Source organism: Carcharodon carcharias, chromosome 6, assembly GCF_017639515.1.
Source record: "Carcharodon carcharias isolate sCarCar2 chromosome 6, sCarCar2.pri, whole genome shotgun sequence".
Taxonomy (NCBI): Eukaryota; Metazoa; Chordata; class Chondrichthyes; order Lamniformes; family Lamnidae; genus Carcharodon; species Carcharodon carcharias.
The window spans coordinates 90,420,476-90,443,216 of NC_054472.1; the positions used below are offsets into that span (position 1 = coordinate 90,420,476).

A 22,741-nucleotide genomic window follows, 5' to 3' on the forward strand; every position below is an offset into this window, starting at 1 on the left:
GAAATCCAAATACACCATATCCATTGGTTCTTTCTTATCTATTCTACTGGTTACATCCTCAAAAAAACTCCAGTATATTAGTTGAGCATGATTTCCCTTTCATAAACCCATGCTGACTTTATCTAATCTCGTTAATGCTTTCCAAGTGTTCTGTTACCACATCTTTTATAATACATTCTAGCATTTTTCCCACAACTGATGTTAGGCTAACTGGTCTGTAATTCTGTCTTTTCTCTCCCTCCCTTTTTAACTAGTGGGGTTATATTTGCCACCCTCCAACCTGTAGAAACTGCTCCAGAGTCTATAGAATTTTGGAAGATGACCACCAATGCATCCAATATTTCCAGGGCCACTTCCTTTCGTACTCTGAACAGACCCTGGGGATTTTTCAGCCTTTAATCCCACTAATTTCTCTAACACCGTTTTTTTAACTAATACTGATTTTCTCCAATTCCTCCCTCTCACTAGACCCTTGATTCCCCAGCATTTCTGGGAAATTATTTGTGTCCTCTTTTGTGAAGACAGAACCAAAATATGTGTTCCATTCTCCCTCCATTTCTTTGTTCCCCATTATAATTTCCCCCCTGTTCTTGACTGTAAGGGACCTACATTTGTCTTTGCGAATCTTTTTCTCTTCATATATTTATAGAAGCTTTTACAGTCAGTTTTTAATGTTCCCTATAAGTTTACTCTCATACTCCATTCTCCCCTTCTTGATCAATCTTTTTGTCCACTTTTGCTGAATTCTAAACTGCTCCCAATCTTCAGGCTTGCTGCTTTTTCTGGCAATTTTATCTCGCTCCTCTTTGGATCTAATACTATCCCTAATTTCTTTCGTAATCCATGGCTGAGTCACCTTTCCTGTTTTATTTTTATGCCAGACAGGAATGAATAATTGTTGTAATTCATGCATACGTTCCTTACATATTAGCCATTGCTTATCCACCGTCAGCCCTTTTAGTAAGATTCCCCAATCCATCATTGCCAACTCGCCTCATATCCTCGTAGTTCCATTTATTTAGATTTAGAGCCCTAGTTTCGGATTCAATTTCTTCACTCTCCATCTAAATGGACAATTCTATCATTTTATGGTCGCTCTTCCCCAAGGATCCCGCACAACAAGATTGTTAATTAATTCTATTAATCCTTTCTCATTGCACAATACCCAGTCTAGGATAGCCTGCTCTCTAGTTGGTTCATCAAGAATTGGTCTAAAAAACCATCACGTACACACTCAAGGAAATCCCCCTCCACAGTATTTGCTAGTTTAGTTTGTCCAATCTATATGTAGATTAAAGTCACCCATGATTACAGTGGCACCCTTATTGCATGCGTCTCTAATTTCCTGTTTAATGCCTTCCTTTACATCTCAGTTACTGTTTGGGGCCTCTTGACAACCCCCACCAACGTTTTCTGCCCCTTGGTTTTTCTTATCTCCACCTAAACAGACTCCACATCATGATTTTCCGAGCCAAAATCCTTCCTCACTGTTGCATTGATTTCCTCCTTTACTAACAGTGACGCCCCACCTCCTTTCCCTATTTGTCCATCTTTCCTAAATATTGAATATCCCTGGATGTTCAGTTCCCATCCTTGGTCACTCTGCAGCCATGTCTCTCTAATTGCAACTATATCATAACCTTTTATATCTATTTGCACTGTTAATTCATCTACCTTATTGCGAATACTCCGCACATTAAGATACAGTGCCTTTAGACTTGTCTTTTTAACCTTGTTAGTCATCTTCGCTTTATTTTGCACTAAAACCCCATTTGTTTCTTGCCCTTATTTATTGCGCCTTCCACTTTTGCTTCTTTTCTGCCTTTCGTTTCAATCCTTGTTTCCCCTCCTCTGTCTCCCTGCCCAGGTTCCCATCTCCCTGCCAATCTAGTTTAAACCTAGCACTAGTAAACACCCCTCTCCGAGAACATTGGTCCCTGTCTTGCCTAGATGCAACCCTTCCTGTTTGTACTGGTCCCACCTTCCCCAGAACCAGTCCCAATGTCTCAGGAATCTGAATCCCTCCTCTCTATGCCATTTCTTCAGCCAAGTATTCATCTGATATATCCTGTTATTTCTGTTCCTGCTAGCACGTGGCATTGGCAGTAATCCTGAGATTACTACCTTTTGAGGTCTTACTTTTTAATTTACGTCCTAACTCTCTATATTCAGCTAGTAGGACCTCATTCTTTTTTTAACCTATGTCATTGGGATCAATATGTACCACAACCACTGGCTGTTCGCCCTCCCCCTTCAGAGTGCCCTACAGCCTCTTCGAGACATCCTTGACTGTGGCACCAGGGAGGCAACTTACCATCCTGGAGTGTCTTTTTTGTGGCCGTAGATATGCCTGTCTGTTCCCCTTACTATAGAATCCCCTATCACTATAGCCCTGCCACTCTTCTTCCTCCCCTCTTGTGCAGCAGAGCCACCTGTGTTGCCATGGACTTGGGCCCTGCTGCTTTCCCCTGAGAAGTCATCTCCCCCAACAGTATCTAAAACTGCATATCTGTTAGAGAGGGGGATGGCCACAGGGGAATCCTGGACTACCTGCCTTCCTTTACTCTGCCTGGTGGCCACCCATCCCCTTTCTGCCTGTCCAGTCTTTACCTGCGGTGTGACCACCTCACTGAACATGCTGTCCACAACAATCTCAGCATCGCAGATACTCCACAGTGCATCCACCCACTGCTCCAGCTCTGAAATGCAGTCAGCCAGTAGCTACAGCTGGACACATTCCCTGCACACACGGTCACCAGGGACACTGGAAGTGTCCATGACTTCCCACATAGTGCAGGAGGAGCATATCACGGGTGCGAGCTCTGCTGCCACGACTTCCCTTTAGATTCAGTTCGTTAGTTACTCCTTTTAAAGAATACTAACTACTCTAGGGGCCTTATTCCACTCCAGACAGTCCAAAGTCCTCACCTTATTTTGTTTAAGCTAATGGACTGTAGCAGCTTAATTAGTAGAAAATGTAGAAGTAGAAATACTCACCTGACCTTACTTATCAATCAGCTGCCTCCCCTGCATCACGTCACTTTTTGAATCGTGACATCACTTCAAACTCCACTGCCTGAAGGTCCTGTGGGTACGCCCCTCCTCTCCGGTCTCGGTCTTTGTTTCTTGCGCCCTTTTATAACGATCTCGCTGGCCTCTCTCCGCTTTAAAACTCACCTTCTTCCAAACCTAACAGCAACTTGTAGTTAATTGCTAAGTTAAAGAAAGACTAGACTTTAGATATAAGTTAACCCTTAAACTCCCTCAGCCACCAATCTCCAACTGAAGCTCTCTACTGCAGCCACACACAGCACTCCTGTGCAGACCAGATGATCTAGATGTAGAATCAGTCTAGATTTAGATAAGAAATAACAAAGGACAGAAGTCACTAGTGGGAGTAGTTTATAGGCCCTAATAAAGCTGCACAGTAGGACAGAGTATACATCAAGAAATAATGGGAGCTTGCAAGCAAGGCACTGGAATAATCTTGGGTGACCTTAATCTTCATATCGATTGGACAAATCAAATTGGCAAAGGTTGCCTGTAGGATGAGGGTTCATATTGTGTGTCTGGGACAGTTTATTAAAATAGTAGGTAATGGAACTTACAAGGGATCATCCTATTTTGGACCTGGTAACTTGTAATGAGACAGGATTAATGAAAAATCTCATATTAAAGGATCCTCTAGCCAAGAGTCATTGTAACATGATAGAATTTCACATACGGTTTTAGAATGAGAAATTTGGGTCCGTGACTTGACTGAAGGCAGTTATAAGGATATGAAGACTGAGTTGACTAAAGTAGACTGGATAAATAAGTTCAAAGGTAAGTTGGTAGAGAAGCAGTGGCAGACATTTAAGGAGATATTTCATAATTCTCAAAGGTATATTCTGTTAAGGAGGAAAGACTACCAGAAGGATGCACCATCTGTGGTTAACGAAGGAAGTTAAGGGCGCTATTAAATTGATCAAAAAGGCGCACAAAACTGTGAAGATTTGTGGTGGGCCAGAATATTGGGAAAGTTTCAGAAATAGCTAATGATGACTTTAAAAAAAAAACGTAGAAATTGGAGTGTGAGAGAAAACTAACAAGAAATATAAAAATAGACTACAGTGTATAAAAAGGAAGAGTAGCTAAAGTGAACATTGGACCTTTAGAGGGTGAGACCAGGAAATTAATAATGGGAAACAAAGAAATGGCAGAGGCTTTAAGCAAGTATTTTGTATCCCTCTTCACGGTGGAAGACATAAAAAGCATCCCCAGAATACTAGAAAATCAAGGCAAAAGAGGAGGAACTGAAAACATTCGCTATCACTAGAGAAAAAGTAATGGGAATATGAATAGGCTTAAAGCTGACAAGTCACTTGGACCTGATGATTTGCATCCTAGGGTCTTAAAGGAAGTGGCTGCAGAGATAGTGGATGCATTGATTGTAATCTTCCAAAATTCCCTAGATTCTCAAGAGGTCCCAGTAGATTGGAAAACTGTAAATGTAACACCTCTGATCAAGAAAGGAGGGTGACAGAAAGCAGGAATCTATTGGCCAGTTAGCCTAATGCCTGTCATTGGGAAGGTGCTAGAATCCATTATTAAAGAGGTAGCGGCAGGACATTTAGAAAATCATTTACAAATCAGTCAGAGAACATGGCTTTGTGCAGGGGAAAATGTGTTTGATGGTTTTATTCTTTGAGGATGAACATGTGGTTAAAGGGGAACTAGTAGATATTGTGTATTTGGATTTCAAAATGGCATTCGATAAGGTGCTACATAAAAGGTTACAACAGAAGATAACTTAGTGTTTATGGTGATATATTAGTGTAGATGGAGGACTGGCTAACTAACAGGAAACAGTGAGTCAGAATAAATTGGCCAAACTAACTAGCGGAGTGCCACAGGGACCAGTGCTGGGTTTCAACTGTTTATGGATCTATATTAAGGACTTGGATGAAGGGACCGGTGTATTGTAGCCAAATTTGCTGATGATGCAAAGTTGGTAGGAAAGCAAGTTATGAGGAGGATACAAAGAGTCTGCAAAGGGATAAATAGGTTAAGTGAGTGGGCAAAAATTTGGCAGATGGAGTATAATTTGGGAAAATGTAAAGTTGTCCACTTTGGCAGGAAGAATAGAAAAGCAGAATATTATTTAAATGGAGAGAGACCGCAGAATGCTGCGGCACAGAGGGATCAGGGTGTCCTTGTACACGAATCACAAAAAGTCAACATGCAGGTACAGCAATTAATTAACAAGGCAAATGGAATGTGGGCCTTTATTGCAAGGGAGATGGAGTATAAAAGTAGGGAAATCTTGCTACAACTGTACAGGACATTGGTGAGATCACATCTGAAGTATGGTGTACAGTTTTGATCACCATTACTCATGGAGGGATATACTTGCATTGGAAGAAATTCGGGGAAGGCTCACTTGGCTGATTCCTGGGATGAAGAAATTGTATTATGAGAAAGGGTTTAGCAATTTGGGCCTATACCCTTTGGAGTTTTCAAAAACAAAAATGAGGTGATCTTATTGAAACATTTAAGATTCTGAGGAGGCTTGACAGGGTAGATACAGAGAGGATGTTGCCCCTTGTGGGGAATCTAGAACTAGGGGGTGCAATTTAAGGGGCCTCCCAACTAAGGGGGATGAGGAGGAATTTCTCCTCTTCAAGGGTTGTTTGTGTCTGGCATTCTCTTCCCCAGCAAGTAGTGGAGGCTGGGTCATTGAATATATTCAAGGCTGAGTTAGATAGATTTGTAATTGACAAGGAAGTCAAGGATTTTGGGGAGCAGGCAGAAAGTGGAGTTGAGGCCTCAATTAGATTAGCCATGATCTTATTGATTGGTGGAGCAGGCTGTAGGGGCCGAATGGCCTACTCCTGCTACTGTTTATGTCATTATGTTCTTTCATTTAATGTTCACAAGGTATTTGGTAAGCCTCACTAAACCGAGATTTGTATTATGGGTTGTAGATTTGTATTATGGGTTTTACTTGACAGTATCATTGGGCTCAGCAAAAAAAAGTAATTGTATTTATCCCAAGAAGGGACCTCAGAAATAGATACCAGTATTCATTGACAAGCCAAGAGGCTACCTTTTGCTTTTACCTATTCGTCTACTTGTTTTAGTCTACTTTTACTCACCAAACATGCTTAGCAGTCACAGACAACACCTGGTTTGGAAGTCTTTCTTGCAGGCAGGAATTTTTACTTTCCTGTTGGGACTGCCCTCTTACTTGTCCTAAGTTATTGTTTGGTTCAACTCTAGTTGTGTGTGAAGATGCAACAGGAAGAAAGATGAGAAATTATCTACTTTGTTTCAACATCTGTGTCTATCTACACATTGCATCCTTAGTTCAGTGCCCCTTAGATTTTTTTAAATTAATTCATGGGATATATTGCCCATCCCTAATTGCCCTTGTTCAGAGGGCATTTTAAGAGTCATTTCCTCTCCTTATCTGGTCTGATGGCATTTTACAATGGTTTCATTCTCACCATTTGGAGTTTTAACTCCAGATTTTTATTGAATTCAAATTCCACCATCTGCCATGGCAGGATTTGAACCCTGGTCCCCAGAGCATTACCCTGGGTCTCTGAATTGCTAGGCAACAATAGCACTACACCACCGCCTACCCTAGTTCTTGGAGGAAGTAAAAATAATTGATCATTTTCAGATAATGTAAAACTTGCTGCAGGGAAGGGCTGGCCTCTCTGTATTGCACGAGAGCGAGGATGGTCAACTGGAACAACTCCAGTATCACAAATGCCTTAAAAGGATGTAACCCCATACGTCCTGTTTGAGACTTGCCAGCTGAGGTCGGTGCTTTTTCTTAATGTTTAGAGGATCCCCATTTAAAGGATTAAAATGATTCTGCAAGGTGGACAATTTTGCCCCCTTTGAACAAATTTTGTCCTCATTTGAGTAATGTATTCCATTCATCATGGCAAAGGAGTACTGATTTATTTTCTAAAATAAAAATTCATAATGAACATTTGTTTAGATGGACATGATGCTATGATTTTGTGAGAGTGCATAAAAGAAGATTACGAAAATGAATCTGTGTTTGATGAACTACTGTTTGTGATTTTTTTCAAAAGATTGATTTATTAATGTTGTTCCTGAAGTTTTACATTTTAAATTATGTGAAATCTCAAAGCACCTTTGTTTTACCAGTCAACCATAACTGGTATATTCAACAGAATAATTTGTTAATGCTTCTGAAGGTGTTCAGTAACGAGAAATAAGAGAGAATTTTGATTGGAAGATAGACTTTTTTAAACTAACAGAACTCTGCCTCTTCTATGATCCCATCTTTTGCAAATGAGAAGAATTTGAAGTTCAGTTTTTCCATAACCACTAATTACCTTTTCTTCACTCACAGAATACCTCGGTGTTAGAAAACCATCATTGGAGGTCAGCAGTGTGTGTCCTGCAGGAATCTAAATTATTTGCACATCTTTCAGTTGAGGAAAGGTGTGTATCTGATGTTTTGCTAAATAATTGTCTCTAAAAATTTGAATTGTTTCTGAATTAGTTCATCAATGCATCCAATACATGTTCAGAAGTTAATTATAATATATACTTAAATTTCTAAGAAATTGGAGTTGAGATATACCCAGTAGTTCATAACTTGTTTTAGTCTACTTTTAATCTAAGACAATTGCCAATTTTTTCCAGCTTTTACATGTGTTTAAACCTTTGTTAACTGAAAAGGAGAGCTGGAATCTTGGGCAGAATTTTCCCCCCGATTGGGAGCATACCGCCATTTCACATGGGCGGGCCAAATAAGGCCCACCCAGCGTGACATCCACATGGAAGCACTGAGCGCTCCCTGTGTGGGTGGCGAGGGGGGGTCCCTGAGCCAAGAGTGCGCTCTTTCGTGCCATTGACAGGTCGGTGGGCGCACAGCTGATTTTGCTGAGCTCCCGCCTATCTGAAAATTTGAATGGGGTGGGATGACGTCGGGAGTTCAGTCATTTTATGCGTCAGCGAGCGGGCCCCACCCCGCGCTCACCAACGGGAAAGTCCTGGCCCATATCTTTTTTCGTTCTGTGTTCCAGGTCTCCCTGGACATTTCACTAGCTACATATGGAAATCTGAGAAATGCCTCTCTCTTTTCCACTTTAGCTAATATGTTCATATTGTCACTTTACCTCCAATACCATGGGCTGTTATTACTTCAGTAAATCTTTGAAATCATACTTTAACAAATGCTGTTTTGAAGTTCAAATGAAAATTCCACCATCTGTTCACACAGTAATTTCCTCAAAACACTTTACTGCTTATTCCATAATTTTCTAATTGTTCAATAATGTTATCCTATATTATGGGCTTATAGTTTTTCTGCTACCAATGTATGAATGACTGATCTATAGGTACCAGCTTATCTCCCTTCCCACTTTGATCAAGCAATAAGGCTATTTTCTGGTACTAACACTGCTATTAAAACTGGGAAGTTGAGAATAAGAAAGAGATAAACGCATTGCTTCGCTTTGTTCTCGTGTGGAGCACCTTGGGACATTATTATGTTAAAGCATCATATGTAACCTGTTGTTGACGTCCTTGTCCCCATTAACCATTACCATCTCACACTGATCACTACCCCAGGTGTTGGCTTTATATCTGCTTTAAGTGCAAGGAACACTCACTTGAATGTTTGTGGCAGACAACTGCTTTAGCCATTCAACATCAGATATGGCTGGACAATGTAAAACAATAAAGTCCTGCTTTCCTCTACCAAAACGGATCATCCTTGAATGCAGTGATAATCCCCGACTTTACTGCAACCTGTTGTCTGTACAGGGAATACCAAAGCTATTGTCTTTGATCTGTGTCACAATTTAGCTCTAGCCACAGATTCCATGGCCTTGCCTAACCACTGTCTGAAGCTGAACCAGACCGTGCGAAATCTTGGCACCCTATCTGACCCAGGAGTTTCTGATTCCATGGATGGAATCTTACCACTATAAGAATGGGCCATTTATGGATCCCAATCCCCCACACTGACGGTGTGTCCACTGGCATGATCAAATGGAAGGCAGCCTCCTAATTGCCTGCCTCAATGTCAGCCATCAAATTAAGAAGGGCAGACAGGTTCCTAAGGCTGCAGGCCCAACCAGAGGGCTGCAGACACGGAAGGATGGCAGCCCACTAGCAGAGTTGACACTGCCACTGTAGGAGTTGAGCCATGAGTGAGCCTCTATCTTGAGTGCCCACTGAAGTAATTTCCATTTTTTGAAATAAGCTGTGTCACAGCTGCCAGGCCACCACTGTGGAGGGAAACCCCTCCAAAAGCTGATCCCTGTGGCCTGTGGGGGATGGATAAATATGAGAGGTCTAACGGGCTCCCCCGCCAGCCATCAGCAAGCTGCCTCTAGACATCTGTCCAGCTTTGACCTCATTGGAGAGTGGGGTCTCTTCCCATGCTGGGAAGATCCCAGTGGTGTCCTCAATCTGTCCACAAGTGGACACTTGCATATTCAAATTGGCTATTTGCTGCTGCAAGACGGGTAGCCCTTGTGTCTTTCGCCCTGCCTCTGGCAAGATCAGCCAGAGGGGGATGCTTGTTAGTCCATTGACCTGGCACCCTTGCTTCGGGTCCAGGTATTAAACCTGCTTTGACGAAACCAGTAAAATGCTGCCTCATTTTTTTCTCTATCTTCACTACAGTCTATTTCTATTTACATAATATCATCTGTCTCCTACCCTGCCCTGCCTCAGCTCATCTGCTACTGAAATGCTCATCCATGCTTTTGTTACCTCCTGGGCTTGACTATTTCACTTCTCTCTTGGCTTCTCACCTTGGAGCCTCTGTAAACTTGGGCTCATCCAAAACTTAGCTGGCTGTATCGCACCAATTCCTATTTACCCATCATCCTTGTGATTGCTGATCCACATTAGCTCTTGGTCCAGCAGTTGTTAGCCATGTTTTAAAATTCCTTTGTGAACTCTATTCTCCCTATCTCTAACCTCTTCCAGCTCTACAGACCTCCAAGATCTCTTCACTCCTTCAATTCTGGCCCCTTGTGCATCTCCAGTTTTCTTTGCTTCACCATTGGTGGCCATGCTTTCAGCCTTCTAAACTTTAAAGTTTGGAATGCCCTCCCCATATCTCTCCACGTCTCTGTCCCTCCTTTGAGATGCTCTTTAAAACCTATCAGACCAAGCTTTGGGTCACCTGTCATACCTCCCTACGTGGCTCAGCGTAAAATTGCGCATAATGTCAACAATCTAGAGAAAGATGTTTAGAATCCGAACAGAGATAATTCTAGTAAATTATTTTCCTGAATGAGTTTCCTACTATTAGAATTACTGAGCAGAGCTCTCGCATCACAATCTGATATAAATGTAGACTGGTGGTCTAGACAGTATAGCTTGCTTGTGGCATTTGTCCCCAGTGCTTCAGTAATGCAGTGGATGCCCTAGATTTAAGGGCAAAGTCTACGATCCTTAATATCCTGCTTTGCCTTTGTTTCAGTTATGTAGTTGGTTCTCCCAATAACAAAATTCTTCTTAATGGCGAAAAGATTGGAAAATCATTGTCAAATCAAGTGGAGATTACTGATGAAGATAATTAAGAAATGATAGCAAAATTTCAAGGCCACTTACGGCCTGATGTGCAAATCTAACTGTACCGTGTTGACTCATGCAATCCACATGTTGTTAGAAATAGAGATTTTCAAAGTGTTGATTCCAGTTCTTTCTAGATTTACACTCAGTGGTAATTGGAGGATGTTTCCGTAGAAAGAACTAGAATTTACCTCTGCTATCAAACTCTGAAGTGAAAAGGTTAAAACTATTTGCATCTTGTCAATTCCAGTCTTTGTATGAAAGACTTCCCAGGAATGTTATCTGTCTCACCACTAAGTCTGTTTTTCAGCTTTTCTAAAATGTTTACAGTATATCCTTTTTTTTAAAGCTATCAAATAGGAAGCCAGTTGGGTTCCCTAATTCTAGCCACAGACATAAGCCGCCAGAATGAGTTTCTGTCACAACTTCGAACTCGCTTGGACATGAGCGATCTATGTTTAGATGATGCCGGTCATCGACATTTCATGCTGCAGGTAACCTTATTTTAAACTATCTGGAGTTAAATATTTAAGTAGTTGCGATTCCACCATCTTCCCCAATACCACCCAAGGGCAGACTTAACTTGAAATAAGATAATTTAATTTACAACGATGGACTATCTAGCTTACCTCTACAAATGTGACTCCAGATTCTCAGCCAAATGGTTGATCCTTAACTGGCCTCTGAAAAAGCCTAACAAGCCACTAGGTTGTATCCAACCACTACAGAAAAGAAAGACCCCCTGGCATTGACCTAGGCACTGGAAACAACAGGTACATCTAGCAAAGGCATCCCTGCAAAGTCGTTTCCACTAATACCTGGGGACTTGTGCCAAATTGGAAGAGCTGTCAGAGGAGTCAAGCAACAGCCATACTTACTGATTCATACCTTTCAGCCAATGTCCCAGAATCCTCCATCACCACTCCAATAGAGGTGGCAGCAAGGTGGCATACACTTGGGAGGGAACAGCCCCATGAAGTCGCATAGCATCAGGTCAAACATGGGCAAGGGAACACCTTGCTGCTTGCAACAAACTGCCTCCCTCAGCTGATGAATCAGTGCTCCTCCATGTACAACAATACTTGACAAAGCACTGAAGATAGCAAGAACCCAGAATGTACTCTGGGTGGGGGGACTTCAGTGCCTGTCACCGAGTGGTTCAGTAGCACCACTACTGATCAAGCTGGCTGAACTCTGAAGTACGTACTGCCAGATAGGTCTGTGGCTGGTGGTGATGAGAGAATCACCACGAGGGAAAAACCTACTTGACTTCAACTCTCTCACCGTTGCAAATGCATCTGCCTTTGACAGTATTGGTAGGAGTGACCACTTCACAGTTCTTGTGGAGATGAATTCCCATCTTCACACTGAGGACGTGCTCCATTACCACTGTGCTAAATGGGATAGATTCAGAACAGAATTGAGCATCCATGAGGAACTGTAGGCCATCAGCAGCAGAATGGTATTCAACCACAGCCTGTAACCTCATGGTCCAGCATATCCTTCATTTTACCATTACCATCAAGCCGGATGACCAAACCTGATTTAAAAAGGAGTATAGAAGAGCATGCCAAGAGCACCAGCAAGAATACCTTTAAAAACTAGGTGCCAACTTGTTGAGGTTACAACACAGGTCTGGAGGCCAGCTAACCAACAGAACTGACATGCAGTTCTTGTAACCGATCAATTAGATCAAAGCTCTCCAATACTGTCATATTTTGTCGTGAATAATGATGGATAATTAAGTAACAATGAGAGGAGGTGGCTGTATGAAAATTCCTATTCTCAATGATGGTAGAACCCAGCTCAGTTGCGGAAGATGAGGCTTCTGAACCATTTGCAACCATCTTCATCCAGAAATGCCAAGTAAATGATTAATAATCTCCTCCTCCTCCTGAGGTCCCCAGCAACGCAGGTGTCAGCCTTCGGGCAGTTAGATTCACTCCACAAAATGCGTGAAGGCACCGGTTGCAGCAATGGCTATGGGTACTTAGAACTTCCAGGCTTTAATGCTGACGAAGTGTGTTCCAACACTAACCTGGGTTCCGGTAGAGTTGCCTGACGAAATGGAAAATTGCCTAAGATATGTTATGTCCACTTAAGCCAGTCCATGACCCAATACTCTTATTTTCCAGTTATTAGTAAAAGGGTTGTTACCATTGATAAAAAGCAGGACTCGCTCATCAATAACCTATGCACTGACGCTCCTTTTGGGTCCTGCCAGGAGCGCACTGCTCCGGACTTCATTACAACCTTAATTCAAACATTTGCCTGGCCATCAAGAAGCCCTAGTATAATTGAAACCAATGGGAATCAGGGAGAAAACTCTCCACTGGTTGGAGTCATACTCAGGACAAAGGAAGATGATGTGGTGTGGAAGCCAATAATTGTTTTTGCATTATTCATTCATGGGGTGTGGGGGTCGCTGGCTAGGCCAGCATTTATTGCCCATCCCTAATTGTCCTTGAGAAGGTGGTGCTGAGCTGCCTTCTTGAACTGCTGTGACCCTTGTAGTATAGGTACACCCACGGTGCTGTTAGAGAGTTCAGGATTTTGACCCAGCAACAGTGAAGGAACGGCATTATATTTCCAAGTCAGGATGGTGAGTGACTTGGAGGAGAACTTCCAGGTGGTAGTGTTCCCATGTATCTGCCGTCCTTGTCCTTCTAGATGGTAGTGGTCGTAGGAACCTTGGTGAGTTGTTGCAGTGCATCTTGTAGATGATACAAACTGCTACCACTGTGCACTGGTGTTGGAGGGAGTGAATGTTTGTGGATGTGGTGCCAATCAAGTGGGCTGTTTTGTCCTGGATGGTATCAAGCTTCTTGAGTGCTGTTGAAGCTGCGCAAGTGGGGAGTATTCAGTCACACTCCTGACTTGTGCCTTGTAGATGGTGGACAGGCTTTGGGGAGTCAGGAGTTGAGTTACTCGCTGCAGGATTCCTAGCTCTGACCTGCTCTTGTAGCCACAGTACATTCATATGGCTAGTCCAGTCCTATTTCTGGTCAGTGGTAACCCCTAGGATGTTGATAGTGGGGGACTTAGTAATAGTAATGCCATTGAATGGGTGATGGGTGATGGCTAGATTCTTTCTTGTTGGAGATGGTCATTGCCTAGCACTTGTGTGGCGCGAATGTTACTTGCCACTTGTCAGTCCAAGCCTGGATATTGTCCAGGTCTTGTTGCATTTGGATATGGACTGCTTCAGAATCTGAGGAGTCATGAATGGTGCTGAAAATTATGCAATCATCAGCGAACATCCCCACTCCTGACCTTATGATGGAACAAGGTCATTGATGAAGCAGCTGAAGATGGTTGTTCCTAGGACACTACCCTGGGAAACTCCTGCAGTCCTGGGACTGAGATGATTGATCTCCAGCCACTACAGCTATCATTCTTTGTGCTAGGTATGACTCTAACCATTGGAGGGTTCCCCTGCCCACCCCGATTCCCAATCACTCCAGTTTTGCTAGGGCTCCATGATGCCACACTCAGTCAAATGCTACTTTAATGTCAAGGGCAGTCACTCTCACCTCACCCCGGGAGTTCAGCTCTTTTGTCCATGTTTGAACCAAGGCTGTAATGAGGTCAGGAGCTGAGAGACCCTGCCAGAACCCAAGCTGAGCGTCAGTGAGCAGGTGATTGCTAAGCTGAGAGTAGACTGATGAGACGGTAATTTGTTGGGTTGGATTTGTCTTGCTTTTTGTGTATAGGGGACACCTGAGCAATTTTCCACATTGCTGGGTAGATGTTAGTGTTGTCGCTGTACTGTAACAGCTTGGCTTGGGTGTGGCAAGTTCTACAGTACAAATAAGTACTATTGCTGGAATATTGTCAGGGCCCATAGCCCTTACAGTTTCCGGTGCCTTCAGCTGTTTCTTGATATTACGTGGAGTGAATCAAATGAGGAGGTCAAGATGTACCATCCACTCGTTTGTTGTAAATGCTTCAGCCGTACTTGTTGCACTGATGTGCTGGGCTCCTCCAGCATTCAGGATGGGGGAGATATTCGTGGACCCTTCTCCTCCAGTGAGTTGTTTAATTGTCCACTGCCATTCAAGACTGGATGTGGCACAACTGCAGAGCTTGGATCTAATACATTGATTGAGGAATCACTTAGCTCTATCACTTGCTGCTTATGCTGTTTTGTATGTAAGCAGCCCAGTGTTGTAGCTTCACCGGGTGCTCATTTTTAGGTATGCCTGGTGCTGCTCCTGCATTCTTCATTGAACCAGGGTTGATCCCCTGGCTTGATGGTAATGGTAGAGTGGGGGATATGCCAGGCCATAAGGTTACAATTGTGGCTGAGTACACTTCTGCAGCTGCTGGATGGCCCACAGTGCCTCATGGATGCCCGGTCTTGAGTTGCTAGATCTGTTCAAAAATCTATCCCATTTAACACAGTGGTAGTGCCACACAACACGATGGACGGCATCCTCAACGTGAAGACGGGACTTCATCTCAACAAGGACTGTGCAGTGGTCACTCTCACCAATACTGTCACGGACAGGTGCATGTGCAGCATGCAGGTTGGTGAGGATGAGGTCAAGTATACTTTTCCCTCTTGGGTTCCCTAACCACCTGCCGCAGACTGAGTCTAGCAGATATGTCATTTAGGACTCAGCCAGTTCACCGAGACACTCATGGTGATGGACATTGAAGTCTGCCAGCCAGAGTACATTCTGTGCCCTTCCCACCTTCAGTGCTTCCTCCAAGTGGTGTTCAACATGGAGGAGCACTGATTCATCAACTGAGGCGGGTGGAGGTAGTTGGCATTCAGCAGGAGGTTTCATTGCTCATGTTCAACCTGATGTCATGAGACCTCATTGGGTCCTGAGTCGATGTTGGGGACTTCCAGGGTAATCCCTTCCCGACTGTGTATCACTGTGTTGCTATCTCTGCTGGTTCTGTCCTGCTGCTGGGACAGGACGTACCCAGGGTTGGTAATAGTGGTGTCTGGGACATTATCTGTAAGCAATGAGTGAGTATGACTGTCAGGCTGTTGCTTGATCAGTCTGTGAATCAGCTCTCTCAATCCAGATGTTAGAAAGGAGGACTTTGTCGTGTCAACAGGCCTGAGTTTGCCGTTATCATTTCCGGTGCCTAGGTCGATGCCAGGTGGTCTGTCCATTTTCTTTATTGACTTTCTGGTGGTTTGATAGAACTGAATAGCTCACTAGGTCATTTCCATGGGCATTTAAGAGTCAGCCCCAAGTAGGCCACAATTGCATAGTGAACCAGATGGGTTTTTACAACAATGGTTTAATTAGACTTTATTTCCAGATTTTTATTGATTGAATTCAAATTCCACCATCTGCCATAATGCCCTGAGCATTACCCTGGGTCTCTGGATTACTAGTCCAGTAACAATACCACAACGTCACCATCTTTCCCCGTATCCCATGGGATGCCCTCATCCCCTGAATCAATTTTTAAAAATGAATAGTGCATGTTTTACAAATTTTTACAATTTTACAACTATTTTTTACACAATCAATTTAATTTTGCAGCCCCCGAGCAATATTTAATTCCTTGAATTTTATCCACCCGGGAGTTAAGCTGAATTCCCGTATCCCTGATACCTCTGTCCAGTGGAATGCCTGCAAATGTTGCATTTTTAATGCGATATGTCTTGTGTTTTTAGGTGGTTATTCAGTTAATTTATATTTTATTTTTAAACTATACCAGACTACAAATTTGAAAGCATACTCTTGCATTTTATAGTAGGTTAAGGCACGGAATCCAAATACAGATTAAGCTCGTGACATGTAAGACTGAACAATTCTTGTTCATGCTTCAAACCCCTTGACGTGCATTGAACGGCTCCCTTTGCCAATGTGTGCCATTTAAATATACCCACAAGGTATTTTTATCTCTGACAAAATATTTATGTTATTGGTCCTGCTTCTCTAATCCAGTTATCCTTGAGTGAAGTATTTCCTGAATGTTACAGCCATTAAGTACTTTTTATGATACATAACTTTTAACAGCTAATGAAGGAAATCAACAGCTAATGAAGGAAATCACTCTTGTTCCCCACCACCCACTGTGTGTGACTCTAAATGTGTAGCATCCTTCTAAATAAGTTTTTGGTTTCAATTTTCAATATTTAACATTTCTTCAAGCCTAGTATAAACCACTTATGACCTCAAGTTTGTGTACCTCTGAACATTTCATCTTGTCTAAATGATGAGCAGTTCTGACTTCCTTTATTTCACTCAAACAAAATTGTGCCTGTAGCCAGATTCAGTACCATGTTTGAATGAAAGTTAAAAGGAAAGGCATTTCTCAAATATTTTGGAGCAAGATCCAAGCAAAAAATTTCAGTGTTTTTGAATCTGTCTACAAAGCTTGCACTTTCTTTTTACAATCATAGTTTGTACTCTTTTACTTGTTTTGGCTCTTCTCTCTTTTCACCCCACTCCAACTTCTGTATGTTGACTGTCTTTTTCTCAGTTCATGTCAGTGTTGGTCTGTCTCTTACTCCTTTTGAAATTTTGTGCGTGTCTGCTGTGCTTTTATGTGTGTGCTCTCCACTTGTGTGTGTGTGTGTGTGTGTGTGTGTGTGTGTGTGTGTGGTTGTTTATGTTTTCTTCCTCCTCATCTATGTTGTATGTGAGGGATTTCGCTGCCACTCCTGTGTCTGTGTATGCCTTTTCCTCCACTTCTATAAGTGCATTTCCTCCACTGTTTCCATTGATGTGTCTGCTCCCTTTGTGCTTAGGTGTGTCTCTTACATTTCTTTGTCGGTCTCTTGCTCTTCCAGCATCTCTGGCTGTGTTTCTTCCACTATTTCCCTCTGTTTACTTAATTCTTTACATTGTTCCCATCTCCATTTCTCTGTGTGCCTCATTTTCCCCTCCAACTTTTCCTCCTGAGGATCACTATAATAGGTGATCAAATATTCTTCAGAACACGTCACTTCCTGTGCTCTCTCTCTGGGGCCACAACTGTGGGTCTGAACTTTTGGGATGGATAAATATTTTGGTGTTTTGCTTTATTGTTTCAGGGGAATTGGGAGTGTTTTTGGTGGAAATTGAATAGATAAAAGTACATCGTTGCTAGTGTTTGAAAGTAGAGTGTTGATAGATTTTTCTTGCCCAAGCTTGCATGCAATCTTACAGTTGTTAACCATAGAGTGATTGGAATTGTGGAACAAAAACATCCTTAAAATGGTGAGCTAACAGAAGAGAGGAAAATAAAAACAACTATCATTACAAGTAAAAACCTTTTGTCCTTACAGATAGCACTGAAATGTGCAGATATCAGTAACCCATGCCGGCCTTGGGAACTGAGTAAGCAATGGAGTGAAAAAGTATGCCAAGAATTCTTCCATCAAGGTACATTCAACAAAGTAGCTCAATTTAGAGCATTTTAGCAACAAACAATGTTAGAAGCAAAAATAATAACCTTTTTCACAACTCTCACCCGTAATTCCACAACAGGACTTATTTTAGGGACCAGTGCAATTCAGCATTTTTATGATATAGCAATATGAATATTGGAAATGTCATTAGTGCCTTCATCTCATAGTTGAGTGATGACCTCAAAATAGCAGGAGTGATTAACATGGAAGAGGATGAGAGAAAATCTTCAAGATTGCTGGGCAAACTGAGTAGATAGTGTGCTTAAAGATTTATACGAGTAAGGGTAAATTGTTAACCAAAACTACTTCGGGAAAAGTGTTTGGGTTATGATTGATCCTTCAAGATATCAAACCAAGGTCTTGACGGCGAATAGAAAAGTTAGTTATTCTTGGGTTGCATACGAGGAATGGAGAATAGACCAAAGAAACAAATCCTATTTCTCAGGCCCCGCTGAGTTTTTAATTTGGAACCCACACTACAGAGATTGGAGCAGAGCTGGAAAAATATGAAAATGAGCTACTAAGATGGTAAAGGGATTCATCAGAAAGGGTAATATGTGGATTTGGGTCTAGTGGTACTGGATAATCTGGAGCCTTGTCCTGGGGTTGCATGGCCCAGACCACATCTCAAAAATGTAAGAATAGGCCAATTTAAATTAACAGCAATCTTTTAAAACCAAGTGCAACCCTGTAAGATCCCATGCTCCTCAAGCATGACTCTAGCTATCCTCCTGAGGCAGCTAAACATTAGAGGCAGTTGCCAAATTAGCTTGATCTCTAAACTGCATTATTCTCTATGCAGACAGCCTTATCAACTTACAGCATCAACTCAGTGTCTTATAAAATTGTGTGTTTTCTATGAAACATGTTGAAACAAAAAGAAACCCCTCTATGTTCTTTATAAAATCTTCAAAATTATAGGATAAAGCAATTCATAATATTTCTGTATATTGCAGGTATAATTTGTATTATTCATTTGTATAATTTGAAAAATGCATATTACTGGTGTAAAATAAAAGCAAAATACTAGTTGCAAAATATGCAGATTGTTCAGTTTGAGAGAATGCACTAACAAATAGGATAACTTTTGAAAATTTTAATACATCATTCGTCATGAGACCATTTATATTTAAACTGTTCTTTTCCCTATTTAGGGGATATTGAAAGGCGGCATAAGCTAGCTATAAGTCAGCTATGTGATCGCCATACAGAAACTGTCGCCAATATTCAAATCGGTGAGTGATTCGAGTTTTAACAAAATGCAAAACAGCTGACTTTTATAATGTTCAACTACTGCATTTATTTGGGCATGATCATGATACCAGAGCAGTGGCCAATATGCCAGTAACTTGCAGTTAGGAGTATCTTGAATTTGAGAAAATCATTTCAAAAATTGAGCCAATCTTATTTCTAATACAGGGTCTCAAAGAAAAGTAAGCGATGTTTTGAATTTTGAGCTTGCATTTAAAGGAGAAAGTTTGGAATAGGAAGTTTTGAAAATGAAGTGAAAGTAAAAAAGCAGAGAGAATAGAAAAAAGGGAAGATGGATGGGAAATGTTCAAATTTTCTATTTTCACTTAAAGATTTTAAATCTGAACTTTTAGTTACAATAGTATCAATATTATTGCTCTGACAATTTGATTAGCTTTACATTGTTAGTATATTTTTCTCAGTTGCAGTTGGAAACGATTTTTAAAAAATAAGTTATCTAAAGGGCCTTAGAGTGCAAAGTGTTGCAGTAAACGGCACACTCCTTGTCAATGGCTTTATTTTTGTGTCTGTTGTTTTAAACAAAACATTGTTATTTTTCTATCTTTGGACATAAGAATTTACTCTTATAATGCTTTTTATAATTATATAAAATTTAACATGTCTATTTAAAAACTCATTAACATAGTTAATTAAGATTTTGTTTTATGTACCAGGTTTTATAACTTACGTAGCAAAACCTCTTTTTGTGGAGTGGTCTCGATTCTGCAACACAACACTGTCACAGACTATGCTTGGACACCTTAGTTTGAATAATGCTAGCTGGAAGGGATTACTACAGGAACGGACCCGGAGTGGAGATGATGCTGATTCTACTTGCGAGGAAATGGACTGAATTATTACCTCAGGAAAGCCAAGAATTATTTTATCCCACTCACCTAGCTCATTCCGCTGGAGCTGAACAATGAATTTTCAGCCTATTAGGTTGAATGCAAATGGGATAATTCTTTAGGTGGGGGGTTGAGATATATTTGCAGGCTCTGACTGTCACGGTTGCATGTGTACCCGTGCCAACATTAATGTAATTCCATGCTTTTTTCAAAGCATTATATTGCTTTTTTGCCCCTCGTTCGGCCTGAACATAAAGCAATACACAAATACCTCAGTTGGCTTTTGTGAGACATTGAGCACGTAAACTGCAGTGGTGGCCATACTGAAGTGATTGGAAAAAGGAGAGTGGCAGTGTCCCAGAAAGTGCCATTTATCAACTGTTAGTTTGAATACTGTAATACGGACTGATACCTAGAATTTCTGCACTTGGGGTTTCCTGTGGTTTTTTTTTAAAAAGGCTAAAAATATGAACTTAGTGAAAATCTTCTGATGTTGGTACAAGAAGAGTTTTTGTTCTCTTCCCGTCATTTTGGAGTGACTGAATGCATGCAAAGAAGCCAGTCCTTTTCTGCCTCAGAGATTTGTTTACAATGCTGTATTTTTGATACTTTGGTTCTGGTTCTTGCCTTGAAGCATAGTGGAAAAGGAACCACTAATTTGGGAAATGCTATTTGGTAAGAAGATAGAACAAAATAAATGCTGCAGCTCGTTTTTAATCTTTGTGATGCCATTTAAGTTCCCATGGAAGCCTCCCTTCTGCCATGGTGTTCCTTTAGTGCACTGTGAATCCAGCCTTCATCTCTTGACCACAACCAAGCTTTACTTCAGCAATTATAAGAAAAGAGTGCTGCTGGTCTTTGCCTTTTTGGGGGAGAGTTGAAGAAATAGAAAAACAGATTATTGGGTGAAGCCAACATGTGGTTTTCATGCATGAACTGCACTTAGTGATAGTGGCAGTAATTTATATAAAGATCAGCTCAGGATATTTGCCTGTGTTTCTGGAGCAAGTGATGGTGGTAACCAAGAATAAATATATCTGAACAAAGTGCCACTTTCACCATTCGGTTTTCTTCAAAATGTGACATATGTGAAGCCAGATTGAAGAAAAACTCTAACATTGCTACAGATGCCTTAAAACTATGCACAAAGCTAAGTGACCAAATCTGTTTGTATTTTGAAAAGTGCGTTGTTCCTCGACCTTTTGCGAGTGAATTGTTACTCCCCTGTGGGCCTTGTTTGATGTGAAAAGATGAACCCTTTGTAGGATAAGATTACAAATGTTATTTTAAACTTCAAACATTCCATTTTGTATTTTACAATGTTTTAAATAGTTGTTGATTATGTACAGTAAGCAGAACTGTATCTTAGGTTTGGCGTTTTCCAGTGAAACAAACTTGGTGCTTTTCTCTTTTTTTTAAGTTACTTGTATTTCAGGACTGTTTAAGAGAATTCTGTTTACAATTTGTTGCAACAGCCATCTTTGAGAGATGAAGGCTTCAATGTTAAGCTTAGGGACATTACCAGGTTGTTGGCAGAGATGCCATATTCATATTTTGATATGTGCCTGTTGCTGTTCAGAATTTTGAATAAAAAAATTGACATACCTTTTGAACTACATGTCTGTTTGATCTGTAAAATTTTAACATTTTTATTGATAGTATATAGTTTGCATTTCACTTATTACATAGGATCAAGATTTTGATTTAATCACGGTGCAGTAAAAGCATGGCAGAAATCCTCCTACAAGGCTTTTATAATAGCACCAGTAACTGATTTTGGAATTATGATAAGTAATTGAACAACTGCAAGGATCTGTAGGAAGACTACTTTTAAAAAAACAAATTGTTCGTGTGAACAAAAAGTTAAGCATTCACCCACATTTTAACAATTACTGTTTTAATGAATATGAAATTGTTAACTTGGGCAACAATGACATTATTTTGTTTATTATCAGTTGCATGCAAGAAAGAAAATTTTGTCCAGCTGAGACAGAATGACAATTGTAAAAATAATTAAGACTGTTGATCAATTGGTGAAGCTTATTTAATCCATTGTGCACAATGGAAAATGAGAAATGGGACAGAAAACTAAAATAATCCCGACCTACACAGATCACTGGATATGCTGAGGGGAGTGATCTAAGACAGAAATGCCTGCAGTGGGCATGGATAAAGATATTTACAGCACAGTTACATATTACATTAAAATAAAGGCTTGCACTTATGTAACACCTTTCTTGACCTAAGGATGTCTCAAAGCTTTTGAACCAATGGGTGCCATGCTTCTAACAGATATGTAGCATGTTACTCCCACCTCTCCAAGTTCGCTTCTCCCCGCTGTGGGTTGAAACTTCGTGTTCTTCAACAATCATTCCACCCAGCCTGGGTTTCTGGATCCAGTTAACACCGGCAAGGCAAACTGGTGATTCACCATTCTGTACACCTTCAGGAACTCCATTTGTTCTGTTCCCTTTCTTTTGAACAAAAACCAAATTCTTACAAGCATCCAGCATTCAGTTTCCCCCTGCTTCTCCACAGCTGTAGCTTCTGTGTTTCAAACAGCAGCTGTCCCTTTACTGTGAGATTCTGTGAAAAGGTGTTAAAACTCACTTGACACTTCAACTGAGTTTCTCTCCCCATGCTAACTGGATCACATGGGCTTGTCCCCAAGTTGAGGTGTTTATATGACTTCATCTCCCTTTGGCGACTTTTC

The 22,741-nt window shown here is 41.2% G+C and overlaps 1 protein-coding gene across 5 annotated transcripts in view; it reads left to right on the forward strand.

Annotated features, from left to right (window-relative positions):
• Positions 1–21,641, forward strand: part of pde7a (phosphodiesterase 7A) — a 132,675-nt gene extending 111,034 nt beyond the window's left edge. For all 5 annotated transcript variants that reach the window (XM_041190498.1, XM_041190499.1, XM_041190502.1 and 2 more), the window contains 5 exons: positions 7,376–7,467; positions 10,913–11,057; positions 17,807–17,903; positions 19,084–19,164; positions 19,855–21,641. In XM_041190498.1, the coding sequence (XP_041046432.1) occupies positions 7,376–7,467; positions 10,913–11,057; positions 17,807–17,903; positions 19,084–19,164; positions 19,855–20,033 (594 nt within the window). In that variant the 3' untranslated portion in view covers positions 20,034–21,641. The remainder of the gene's footprint in view (positions 1–7,375; positions 7,468–10,912; positions 11,058–17,806; positions 17,904–19,083; positions 19,165–19,854) is intronic.
• Positions 21,642–22,741: the final 1,100 nt, after the last annotated feature.